This window comes from Lampetra fluviatilis, chromosome 40 (assembly GCF_964198595.1).
Source record: "Lampetra fluviatilis chromosome 40, kcLamFluv1.1, whole genome shotgun sequence".
Classification (NCBI taxonomy): domain Eukaryota; kingdom Metazoa; phylum Chordata; class Hyperoartia; order Petromyzontiformes; family Petromyzontidae; genus Lampetra; species Lampetra fluviatilis.
The window spans coordinates 7520220-7533515 of record NC_136314.1 but is presented as its reverse complement, the minus strand read 5'-3'; the positions used below and the strand labels follow the sequence as shown (position 1 = coordinate 7533515).

The following is a 13296-nucleotide window of genomic DNA, read 5'->3' as shown; positions in this document are numbered from 1 at the left end:
AACTTGGCTGCCCACGACACCATGGCATGCCAATACCACCATGTTATAAATACCCAGAATGCATTGTGCAGCTGTGATGTCGCTTTCCACAGGAGTTTCCCAACGTTACACGCAACCGCTACACAATTACAGCGCCGGAATGAGATGTCATGCAACCACAACCGCAATGCCTCCTCTGCCTTTCGCCTTAAAGAACTCCCCGTGACTGGGCCGGCAGTCATTCCTCATGCTCCTTGCCCAGAGTGCATCGCACCGGCTCGGATTAACCACCGGGTCCGGTTAGAAACCCCAGCTGCACGGCTCCGCCACCGTGCCGCCGTGAGCGACCGGCGCTTTCACGACACCGCATAGTCAACCGCGCCGCGCCCGTGCGGCCCGGTGGGTAGCGGAGCTGCAATGGTCTCTAGGCGATCCGCCGACCCTCGCCCGCGGAGCGCTGACGGCACGCGCTGCCCTTGCGACGGTGCGCCGCAGGCGGGGCTGCGCGACGTGGTGGAGGCGCTGCCCGGAGGGCTCGACGTCATGCTGGTGGAGGGCGGGTGGGTGCTGAGCGAAGGGCAGAAGCAGCTCCTCTCGCTGGTGCGCTGCCTCCTCTACAAGGCCCGGATCCTGCTGCTGGACGAGCCCACGGCAAACCTCGACCAGATGTGCGTGAGCCCCCCCCCCCCCCCCCCGCGGTGCAGTACGTGAGACGCCGCGTGGGTCGAAACCACTCCAGGGCTTTGCTTGTGTAGAGAACCAATGCTGCTGAAATGATGCACTCCCACAAGGCTGCGTGGTGGATGGGACGTCTAAATGCGGTTGTGTTTTACGCGCACGCAGAGATGTGGGAAAGAGTCGAATTGTGTGCTTCTTAATATTGTTGTTCATATTGTTACTCCGCACCGACGCTCGCTCTAGCGGAGATACTCCTTTGTCCTTCACAATTAAAGCCATCTCTGGGAATGTTTGTGGGTGTGACGGTGGTGGTTTTATGTTTGTAAAAAACGATGTGAAAATCAGAAGAAAATACAACAGCAAAGCGATCTTGTATAAATCGGAGAGAGAGAAAATTTGATGGTGTAGCCCAATGCCCCTCTGCGGTGAAACGTTACAGTGAGTGCGTATCAGGGCCTTTACTGCCGAGATTTCACGATCTCTAAATACAGTATTGCAATGTTACAAGAAAGTCTCTCAAGCCATTTTTATAGCCACTACATTATCACGTGGTGTTTTAAAATTAAATCCAGAGCCTTTACTGCCAAGATAACAAGAACGGCTCTGATACGATCAAGAAATAACCTATATCCCTCGGAATGTTTAAAATTAAAGGTGTCACACTCTGCGCGTTGCCCGTCTGGTGAGTAATGAAGAGCTGACCCCCGTGTGTGTGCGTGTTCGCTCGCTTCGTCTTATGTCTGCAGAACGGCACAGATCATGATGAGGATCATTCGCAAGGAATTTAAGGACTGCACCATCTTGGTCTCGGAGCACAGGATCCGCGCCATTTACGACTGCAATCAGATCCTTGTGAGTAGTTGATCATCATCTTCTTGGTTCTTTTGGTAAAGTCACGTAGAAGGGAAATAATAAAATAATAACAATAAAACATAATAAAATAATTGTCACGACGTTTCGGCCACAACGCAAGCAGCCGTCTGCTTGCGTTGTGGCCGAAACGTCGTGAGAATTATTTTATTATGTTTTATTTTTATTATTTTATTATTTCCCTTCTCCGTGACTTTACCGAAAGAACCAAGAAGATGAATCCCTGCAGTCACGAAAGCTTTAAATCGAAATATAGTTGATCATCGTGATCGCCGTCATCATCACCATTGGTCCAAGCAGGCCTGACACTGCTGATGAGACAATGGATGTCGAACACGGTCCAGAGTTTGCTTGCGTTGACCCAATGCTACGGAAATTACGCCCTCCCAGAAAGGCTGTGTGGCTGATGGGATGTATAAAATGCAATTTAAGTCTAGATTTGAATCTTTCGTGACTGCAAGGATTCATATTCTTGGGTTTTTTCGGTAAAGTCACGTAGGTAATTTTTTTAAATTTAAATTCATAAAAGTTAAATTAAAATAAAATAATATAATTTTATTTTTATTTTACTTTTATTAATTTAAATTGTTTTCCTACGTGACTTTACCGAAAAAACCGAAGAATATGCAATTTAATGTTTTATTTGGAGGAACAGATATGGGAAGGAGACAAATCGTCTGCGTATTCATGATCATCACGATTAGCTAATATTCTCTATCCACTGCTGTACTGCCATTTCCGACGCCAGCTCCATTAACGGTTGTCCTAGTGCCCAAGCCCGGCGAGTCTCCTCCATCAGTTTCCCTGTTAGCCGTGCTCCCCTGCAAATGTGTTTGTCATCGCTTCATCTGGAATCTTCAAAGAGAAATTCGCCAGCGTAACGTTATCTTCATTCTCGAGCCCACTGTCCTGATTTGGTGGCACACCCCTTGTCCGTGCTGAGGCCGCGTGCACCACCCACGGAGGAGAAAACTCAGCTCCCGTCCTATTATCTGATTAAATAATTCCTCTCGTCCGCAAATAACTGCGCTATGAATCCAGCGACAATACCCGACCACGGCTAATTTCAGTGGTGAGCGATATCTGGACCGGTGCTGGGCATCCCCCGACTACTCACCCAGACTGAACCAGCGTGGCAAGGGATGGTCAGAACAACTCCCATGACCAAAATGGCATGGAGAGGCCTTCATCCAGTGTTGGATTGACAAAGGACTGCACTGTATGTTGTTATTATTATCTTGCAATATTAATAGTAGATTATAGATCTAATTTTCTGTGATGTTTCTCTTATTTGCGAAGCCAGTTACATAAAGGAAACAAACGCGGACGACACTGAGCTTAGTTTCCCTACCCCAGCCAACGGCATGGCCGGGGCAATGTCTACTTTTCCTGGTGCCCTCACCCGACTCGTTTTCCTTTGCCATGCCCGTCCCTGGCTACAGCAAAAACACAAAAGGTGGCAACCAGAATTAGAATATTTATACTGGAGGAATCCGATGAGCTATAAACCTCTTTTTCACAGATGTCCAGTAGTTGTCCAACCAGCCTTGGGTGCGACCACCGGTGTGGACTTGAACCCGAGGCGCCTCTGTGTGACACCCGCAGGTCCTGGAGGACGGAAAAGTGAGGGAGTACGGGACGGCACAGGTGGTGTTCAAGAAGAGCGCCCTGTTCCGCGAGTTCGTGCCGGACGCGGGCTCGTTCCGGGGACACCCCGTGAGGAGCAGCATGACCCTCAGACACTCCATCAAGCACATCTCCCTCCAGGAGGAGCTGGCCGAAGACGACGTCATACAAGAGACGAGGCTCTAGCTCACGACACCGGCGGAGATGAAAGTATTTCCGCAGTTTTGTTGGCGAGCCTCGCTTGGAGGCTTTTTGTAAAAGTGCGTCTATGTGTGTGTGCGCATAGTTGGTGCGTGTGGATATCCAGCAGGTGGAGTGGTGGCACACAGTGGTTAGTGCACAGCACTACGAACCCGGCGACCTAGGTTTGATTCCTGACCATAGCTAACAATAATGGCGAATGCCTGAACCGTCCTAGGCCTTCACCAAGTGGACTTGGCTTTAATTAGCACGTGGTGCCATGTGTTTGCATCAGCATTGAACAGATGAAGAGTGCCGGGTCGTGGCCTTAATAGGTGCTTGCTTCAGAGCACCTGCCCCAACAATCTAAATGAGGCTATATGGGGATCTTTGTCAGGCACAGAGTGCAGCCCAGATGTGCGAGCGGTTAACACCATATCAAGTTCAAGTTCATTTATTAGGTATAGCCCTGTGAGCCATTCGGCTCTTGAATCGGGTGCAACCGCAACAAACAAAAAACAAAAACATGAACAAAAAACATCTTAAAGTGAATATGTGACTAAGTGCAAACAGAAAATCCAAGAAAAGACAGCAAAATATTGCAGAAAAAAACACCGTACACCAACGCTGTGTGCACAAATCCCAGTGGGATGCAAGTCAAACAACAACAACAACCATAAGACAATATGAAGTTGGAGATCGTCTATAATGCAGATGTTTCTGGTTAATAATTGCTACAATGTCTAAAGATATGTTTTCATGAGATTTTAATCATCACATCTATTTGTTTGTAAACAAGAGTAGTGAAGGTGGTAATTGCGACTGTAGACACCTGCCATTCACAACTTGCATGGGACTTGTTTCCCATTCTTGAAAAGTGAAAGTCCCCGGGTTTGACGCGCGTGCAAGGGCTGTCCACAGAGCAGTCTGGCGCACGGGTGGAGAACCGTTGCCCTGCTGGGGTCCAAACAAACCGAGCCTTCCAGATCCCTGAGGTTGTTCTGGCACACATGGGCACATGCCGCAGTGTTATCCAATAGCGAGGCAACAATAACTTGGGCTCACTTTCACCGTGGTGACAGATATGACTGAGCAAGGCAAAAATTAGAAACAGCGTCGTCAGGTCCAAACGTTTTCCCTCCAGCGTTCGATTAGCGCAGCCGAGATGCTCGCAGTGACGTTGGCCTCATGTGGCAGCGGGCCGGACGAAGCGAAGTCACGGGCCAGGTGCGGCCCAGGGCCGTAGGCTCCCCACCCCTGGGCCAGCGTGCCGCGGCAGCGCACGCGATGCGCGCACGAGGAGGACACGTGGAAGATCTCGCTCGGCACCGGCGCACGGAGTTCGTGCTTCGTCAGTGTCTCGTGAGGTACGGCAACAACTCGATTGTCCCAAATTCTAGAGGCAGCCTAAAACAGCAGCAGGAGCTCACAGGCACAGCGCGAACAGCCGGCCGTCACGTGAGGCTATCAACCGTCCCGTTTTGGCCAGGACAATCTTGGCTTCGGCTGTTCCGGTGTCCTGAACCTGAAGTGTTTCCAAAAAAATTGGGATTTTTTTTTTCCCGGTTTAAAATTTTCTGGCTTCATGCGTGAATCTTGGTTTGGGCAAACGGCGGGGCATCCTGAATATTGGGCGGGGTTGATAGAGTCGGTTTGGGCCTCTGAGCAGCAGGCGGAGTCAACATCGAATAGCGAACCCATGCGCTGTGCGTGTGAAGCTCGCGGATAAGTGGGCGTGGCTACATTCAAGTGGGAGGGGCTAACCGAGGGAAGGGCCTCACAGGCATGTCCGTCACGTGGGGCGAGGTTGAGGCTGTGATGGAAGGGTCGTTGTTGTCGATGTTTCTCGTTGTGTCTGTGCTCCTGTAATTCAGTGTCTACTGCCAGCAAGTTCTGTAAGTGGCGGCTTCCCGTGACACTTTTTATATTGAACTTCGTTTTTTCGAATTCTTGTGTTGACTCGTCCAGATTATTTAGATTTCTGGATCAGCGGTGACCATGTTAGTGTGGCTTTACTGTATTCGTGTTGCTGTACTGCCTATAAGAGGGAAGCTAGATGTGAACTCAAAGGGCGCTAATCACGAGTTGCTTCCCAGCTGAGCTCTGCTCAGAGCACTGTGTTCACTTTTGCAGAGCGTTGAGTCTTCACGCATGTACAGATGCTATCAGTTAAAGTCAGGCTCCAATATGTCCGGGTTTGAGCCGCACAATCCGGGAATTGGCATCTGCGTTTGTGTGGCAGGATTTGATTTGTACCGATATCTGCTACCGGTCTATTCAACTTTACTGCAGGACACTGCGCCGTTTTTCATAGACCTCGGCTGACCGCGAAATACGTATGGGTTTGGTCAACTGTGGAAACAATGGCAGCCCGAATTTAAAGGAGGTGAAAATAATGTTACCGGCAACTGATATTGTACTCGATTTACACCCCCCAGAAGGCGTATTAAAGCAACCTTTTGCTATGCAAGTGGACAACGAGGGCTAGGGCTTGTCGACAAGAGGGTCTCGCCACGAGCTCGGTCTGTCAGTGTCGTGCATGACCAAGCGAAATGAACAAATTCGGCGTGTCGTGTTCCCGACCCTGTGACCCCGTCGTCCTGTGTGCCCCCTCGCGCAAAGCCGCCACTTGAAACTGCGCCGAGGCAGATGGGGCGACTGACACGTGGCTCGTGCTGGCTATGTGCCCGACTTACGCCGCTGAACTAAATTCTGTTATGAAGAACAAAATGTTGTTATGTCTGAACGGAAAGGGCTGTCGCCTGCGCCGACTGCCAGCAGTGACATGGAACGAGAATGGTGCCACTTCGCGAGAGAAATGTTACACAAGCTTCGTTTAGGTTTTATGTTCGCGCAAAGCGGCATAACGACCTTGGAAGAGCCCGATGGGACAAAAGGCAAATGAGAGACATTTCAGTCACTGTTAGGAAAAGACAACGCGAATGACTAGAAGTGATTCTCTGAGCGCTACGCACACACCGCACGCACTCGTTACTGTGAAGAGGTGAGTAACCTCGCTAACTGGCGGTCAGTCACCTCCCTGTCGCTCTTCCATCGCTACTCCCATGACTACTGGTGCCATGAATTTCACTGATCATGGATTCTTCCATCCGTGCCGAAGACTCGGCGTGGCACACCGAGCGTGTATCTCACCCACACCGTGGTTAGTGGCCGTGCTGCAGGGCAATGTGGTGTCCGTGCAGGTGTTTGTTGAGTCGTCCGTGTCGGTGTGATAATTTCGCACGATTGTTGGCGATAATTGTCACGCTTGATCTTCTTGGTTCTTTCAGTAAAGTCACGTAGAAGGGAAATAATAAAATAATGTATTTTATAATGTTTTCTTTTCATTATTTTATTAATTCCCTTCTACGTGACTTTACCGAAAGAACCAAGAAGATGAATCCCTGCAGTCACGAAAGCTTTAAATCGAAAAATGTCACGCTTGAGTTTGTTGAAGATTTTCTCGTGGGATCTTACCCCCGATTGTATTAAGCAGCTCGGCATCCTGTCCTTTTGTACTGTTCCTGTTCTTTTGTACCATACGTAGCCAATCGTGCAGAATCAGGCCAGCTCTCCTCGAATGAATGACACCAGCTTCTCAAGCGCAGTGAGTTGGTGGGCTCAGCCCGGTTACCAAAGGCTGTGCTAAACCACCATCACACTCCACTTTGCTTTCATTTAATTAGTAAAATTATAGCTGAGATAAAAAAAAACATACTCTTTGGTTTTTTCGGTAATGTCACGTGGGTGAAAATAAAATAAAAATGAAAACAACTAAATTTTTATTTTTGTTTTCACCTACGTGACTTTACCGAAAAAACCAAAGAGTATGGATCCTTGCAGTCACGAAAACTTCAAATCTAGAAATGAAAAAACATGTTTTGAAGAACATCCCTTGCGTGCAACGCGTGTAAACATACAATGCCCTTCACGTGGCAAAGAGGCGATTTGATGTCCTAACTGGCAGTGATATCACCTTCCACTGGGTGGTGCACTGATGTCTGCAAGAGTTTCGAAGGAAACACTCATCTTGCGACGCGACAATGGAATATAATTGAGAAAAATTCGATTGTGTTCTCGCAGTTGTCGAGATCGCTACCACCACCAACAGGATGTATACTGCCAGTGGTATAGATGAATGCAGATTTGACAAATTGACTTCGTTTCTAATTTTCAGCGCCACTGGACAGTTCGAGTTGAGAAGCTCTGAAGTTGTGGGGATGCCAACACTTAGTTCACTTTAGGAAGTAGGAAACTTATAGTAGTAGGTTTTTACCCTTTTAAACTGGTACAAAACTGACACCTTTATTCAAGGCATCATGTTTGCAATAACCACAACACAAGTAGTCAAAAAAGCAAACAAAAAGAAGCAACTCTGATAATGATAATAATATGCACTGTCCTTGAAGTTGATTGGTCCACACCCGAGACGGCTTTCTTTAGAGCCTAGTCCCCATTGGTGTTGGACCAGATGACACCAGAAGGCGTACAACTCAAACACAGTGCAATATCAGAGTCTTGAGAGCTCGGGGTAAGCATTTACACTATGAGATCGCTTTTACCAGTGACTGCTTGTGTTGTGGTTATTGCAAACATGATGCCTTGAATAAAGGTGTCAGTTTTGTTCCAGTTTAAAAGGGTAAAACCCTACGACTATATTTTGCCACTGGTAAAAGAGATCTCATAAGTAGGAAACTTGTTAAGTTCACATTCGCGCATTGCTTATTTGTACGAGTGGAGTAACTCCCTGCGTCGCATAAGGTAATCATTGTCCCTACTTAATATGCACTGGCGTATGGGGCCGTCCATAAATTACGTCACGCGATTTTGTACGATTTTTGACCCCTCCCCCTCGTCACACGGCGTCACAAAAAGTCAGACCCCCCCTCAAATATGACGTCACAAAGCTCTGCCCCCCCCCCCCAATTTTTTTTACATACTTTAAATCGCTTTAAACTATTGTCATTGTAGTGCGTATTTAATGTGCCGCTGCACTCTGATGTTGTAGGAGAAAACATTTATAAAAAAAAGTCTATTTAATTAAGTAGAACGTGTTGTTTATATTTATTTAAAGTTGTGCATTTTTACGTGACGTCACATTTCTCAAACCCCCTTCCCCTAGTCACACATCGTCACAAATGTCTGACCCACCCCCCCCCCAGGTGCGTGACGTCATTTATGGACGGCCCCTATGAGATACTGTGGTGTAATGCGGTTTCGAAAGTAGCTCGCTGACTGGAGCCGCTGTCTGCGCATAACCATTCGCCACGTGCACTTCTTCGATCCTTCCATCTCACTCGCAAATCTTAAACGCGTGGAATGAGAGACGCAGACGTAAAGTGTGCGTGTGAAAATGTGTCCTGATCGTGCGTTGTATACGTTACTTGTAAGGCTCCATACATTTGAGGTAATCCGATTCCGTCTTTTTTTTTAAACGACGTTTTATCAGACGGCGGCGAGAGGCAGCGTTGTGCGTGTGGCGGCTACACCGCGCGGAACTCCACTCGGTTCGCTCTGCGGGGTCTCCATGGAGTTGTCTCTCCATCAATACCCTAAGCAGCGCCGACCCTATTACAGACCAATTCAGACCTTGTTGGTCACCCCGTGCCCTCATACATCTCAACGTTCATCCTACAAAGTCCCATCGCGAGGGAGAAACGGCTGCACGCCGTATGGACCTGGAAACTCAATTTCCCTGTACAAGAATGCGGGGTAAACCGTGTGGGTTGACAGGTATGGGATTGTCATGCTCGAATACAAACCCTGTGTAGAAGACGAAACATTTCTGTGTTGAATTCTGATGCAAGCTCTGGATGAACGTTAATTTACAGTTTGATACGTGTTGAATAACTTGATCTTTATAAAGCTGTTTTGTATATTTTGTATATAAAATAAAACTGGACAGTTTAACCGACAGTGCCTCCTCCTTTGCTTTGCTGTGGTTACTTGGTGGTGATCTCAAAGCCTGATGGGTCCAGAACTGTGCACGGGACGCCTAACAGTGCGACAAGAGAAGGGGCACTGTGAACCCCTCGTCACCAACTTCCTGGACATTCCCCTACAATGCCAACCGATGTCGTTTTGGGCCAAAATTGCACAAATGTTGATCGCTTTATTTGTCAATCCCAAGTTCATTCTTCTGTTGTGTTTATGCCGAGTATCATATCGTGACCAGTGCCGGATTATCCTCGTAGCAAAAGTAGCTGCATATGCTACGGGCCCCGCACTTTCAAGGGCCCCGCGCTAAATGCTTTCAAGCTATCAATTTCGGTTCAGTGATTCTGCAATTGCTCTATTACTATAATACTACACTGCCTTCAACTTTTACGAACGACTGGGTGTTGAAGGTTATCGATTTGTCGTATTATCTGGCTATATAGAAAGTGAAAACATGCAATTACTTTACTATGCAAGTTACAAATTTGTGTGTGAATATTAGTTTTTTTTAATATTTAGGGCCCCTTTATAAAATATGCTCCAGGCCCCGCACTCGCTTAATCCGGCACTGATCGTGACTCGTGGTCCGGCTCGCCCTTGCCTGGAACTGTCTGCTGGCCTCCACCGAGATCCACCTCGGCTCCACCACTCGGCTCCACCACTCGGCCCCACCACACGAGAGCGGCTTCACCTCCCCCAACTACCTCGCGCTGCCTAACCGAGCACAATGGGACACCCTTCTCGCTTAGCGCAGTGCCGCAGCTCAGTTTACCATTGAAGTGTTACAGGTTCGCGTTGTGCATGAACAGGTTGTCGAGTGTTGTAGCCTCGCGTTGACTTGGCGATACAGTACTTTAGTGTTCTTCTTGGTTCTTTCGGTAAAGTCACGTAGAAGGGAAATAATAAAATAATACAAATAAAACATAAAATAAAAGTATTATTATTTTATTATTTCCCTTCTACGTGACTTTACCGAAAGAACCAAGAAGATGAATCCCTGCAGTCACGAAAGCTTTAAATCGATACTTTAGTGTTAGTTGCAGTGCCGGCGAGTGGAGGTGCCGGACAGATCTCCGTGCAGTTCCAGGAAGAGAAGGCGCCTGGGAACGCACTCTGTGCGCAGCATGGCCGTGCAGCCACCACTCTGTCTTTCTCGTTCCGGAGACCCTCGGGCTCGGTGAGCGTGTGGTGGACCCCTGCGCCTTGCCCGGCTTGGGCCAAGACCCGCGGCTCTGCGGCTCCCCCTACAGCCACCTACAGGCCCGACTCAGTCATCACATGCTGCTGTACACACGTGCATTGATGCACTACACAGCACGTCAGGACTTTCACAGAACCACACTTTACTCCCTTGCTGCACAAGGACATCATTAAAAGAGTGATCCATTCCTAATGTGCCACACTGGGCTATACCGAGACCTGGGAGCATGCGATGTGTGTGGCCCTTACCTGGGCCTGGGTCCGTGACTGTGCAGTGAAGTCGGAACGTTTGACAGTTAGACATTAAGACTGGGTTGATCTCGTTATTACTTCACCAAGTACACTTTCCATTGCCGTGGACGTAGATCGTGTCGCCCTATAACCCGAGATACCCTTGCATATTCCTTTGTATTATTCTTCGCGAACGCTACACGAAGCCTATTTGCCTGGACCATTGCCCTGGCATGTTTAACTTGGCGCCCCGGATTTCGAAAAAGTGAGACTTTGTACAACTTGCACTGTGGTTTATTTCCATTCGAGCAGCACAATTCAGGAGGTGAGGTTGAAAATGTGGAGAGAATCCAGCTGTGACTGGGACTCCGCCCCGAGTCGATGGCTGTCCGTTTGGTTTCCTTACCACCGTGATGGACCCCTTTACAGAGAGGGGGTTTGGGAGTTTGTCCAAGTTCACCTTTCAAAAGGGATAGCCCCCAATCCCGAGCCGACCCCCACGATACAACAAAAATAAACAGACAATATTTACACTTCCTTCACACATCCATCCTACCGTCCACATTCCGTGTCTCACGCGGAATCCCCCCTCTTACCAAACCCCGTCTCTTCGCACGTGCATAGCAATGTCTTCCAGCAGCTTCAGTGTGAGCGAGCAAAGTGGCTTCCACTTTCCGCGTCTCATCAGCGTGGACTCGAGTAAGTGCTGCGGTGTTGCTCGTTACTACAATTGCAGGCGAGAGGTCTCCCTCTCTCGAGCGCACAAACAGCACTCGTGTCAGGGCAGGGCTGGAATCAACAACAGCCGCACCGCTGCCCCGTCGAGCCCCTTCCCACGCTGCGGACCACCGCTGGTTCCCATCGGCTGGGTCATCGCTCTGGGTCAGGGAGGAGGAATGCGCCCCGGGCAGAGGGGGGGCTGCTGCTGCTGCTGCTCCTGGGCGCAACATCAACAACACAGCGCTGGGTGCACATCAGCCGCAGGCTCTACGCCATTTCTCCATCCTTTGTTCTTTGTCAAGGTTCTGCGATCGACGCACTCTCGCCATCATCTGAACGCGGCCCCAACTCTCCGTTCACATGGCCAGCGAGCCGGAGTTGGAACCGAGCCCAGAGTTGGGGCAGAGCTTGGCGCGGCGGCGGCGGCACGACCTTGGCTGGGCCGCCTCTTCCCCGCGCATCGTGGCGCGCTTGGCAGGGCTCTGCGCGCTGCTGATGCTGATGCTCTCCGGCTACAAGCTGGCCCTGAGTGCGGGCCGTGGTGATGGCCAAGTGGGGGCCGCCGCCCCGGTCCGGCACCGCCCGGGCCCCGCGGCTTGCCCCTGATCGGGAGAGCCTTGAGCTTGGACTTCAACTCAATGATCGGCTCTTTCGCTGGCGTGAGAGACGCAGTGCTCATAGCACGGATGGTGTCGCGTGTTGTTGTTGTTTGTGCTTGTGTAGCACTGCCATCACAGCAGCATCGCCGACAAGTAGACCTGTTGATGTATTCATATTCTTGGTTCTTTCGGTAAAGTCACGTAGAAGGGAAATAATACAAATTAAACAATACAATTCTCACGACGTTTCGATTGCAACACGAGCAATCGTCATCAGGTGTGAAACCCACAAATATAAAGTTTGAAAGAACCAATAATATGAATCCCTGCAGTCACGAAAGCTTTAAATCGAAATGTTTATTTATTGTTAGTCATCAAATAATTTTCCACCTGGATAATCCCGAGAGGAGTAGCATCTCGGGGTTTTGTACATTTATTGAGCAAAGGCTCAAAACGCCAAGTAGGCCAGTGTTCGTAATGGGCGTCGCCCTTGCAAACGAAACGTTCCATCATAAGGGATTTTTTCTCCCAGGTGAAAAATTATTTGAATTGAAATCAATTGGACCGAACGTGGAAGAGGATGGAGTAGGACACAACTTGGAAGTTCCTTTCAGAGCGTGGGGTAAAGACAACAAACGTTGATGTTCATCGGAAAGCGGAAGTTGCCCTGGGTGAGGCACGTGTGCAGGATCGGACTTAAGATGGGCCAAGCAAACTGTGGGTTTGTCACGGAGCGTGACGACACGTGAGAGAGTTTGTAGATATCCCGTGTGGGGAGGAGTAATTCAGATTGTCACGCGCGTGTAGCCGGTGACGGTCTCATCCCCGGTGGCGATACACGCGTGTCCAGCATCCGTCCCCCCGTCCCCCCCCCCCCCCCCCAATGTTGTTTTGCAGCTCGCGAAAAAGTCCGGGAACGTGTTCCAAGTGAAGTCCGTGGGGGAGTCCGTGGTGGTGCTGCCCGGGTACGAGACCATCAGCCACGCCGAGCTGTTTGAGGAGCGCCCGGTCATGCCCATGTTCGAGCACATGTTGGAAGGGCACGGTATGGCAGCAGCAGTCAGGCATAGATCGTTGTAGATAGGCATAGGGGCCGTCCATAAATGACGTCACGCACCTAGGGGGGGGGGGCGGGGTCAGACATTTGTGACGATGTGTGACGAGGGGGGGGGGTTGAGAAATGTGACGTCACATCAAAATGCGCGACTTTAAATAAATATAAACAACACGTTCTACTTAATTAAATATACTTTTTAATAAATGTTTTCTCCTACAT

The 13296-nt window shown here is 49.3% G+C and overlaps 1 protein-coding gene across 1 annotated transcript in view; it reads left to right on the top strand.

Annotated features, from left to right (window-relative positions):
* CFTR (CF transmembrane conductance regulator) overlaps nucleotides 1-9247 on the top strand; it is an 81785-nt gene extending 72538 nt beyond the window's left edge. Inside the window, exons 27-29 of the mRNA XM_078875013.1 lie at nucleotides 475-647; nucleotides 1404-1509; nucleotides 3133-9247. Coding sequence (XP_078731139.1) covers nucleotides 475-647; nucleotides 1404-1509; nucleotides 3133-3339 — 486 coding nt within the window. The 3' untranslated portion in view covers nucleotides 3340-9247. The remainder of the gene's footprint in view (nucleotides 1-474; nucleotides 648-1403; nucleotides 1510-3132) is intronic.
* The last annotated feature ends 4049 nt before the right edge of the window (nucleotides 9248-13296 follow it).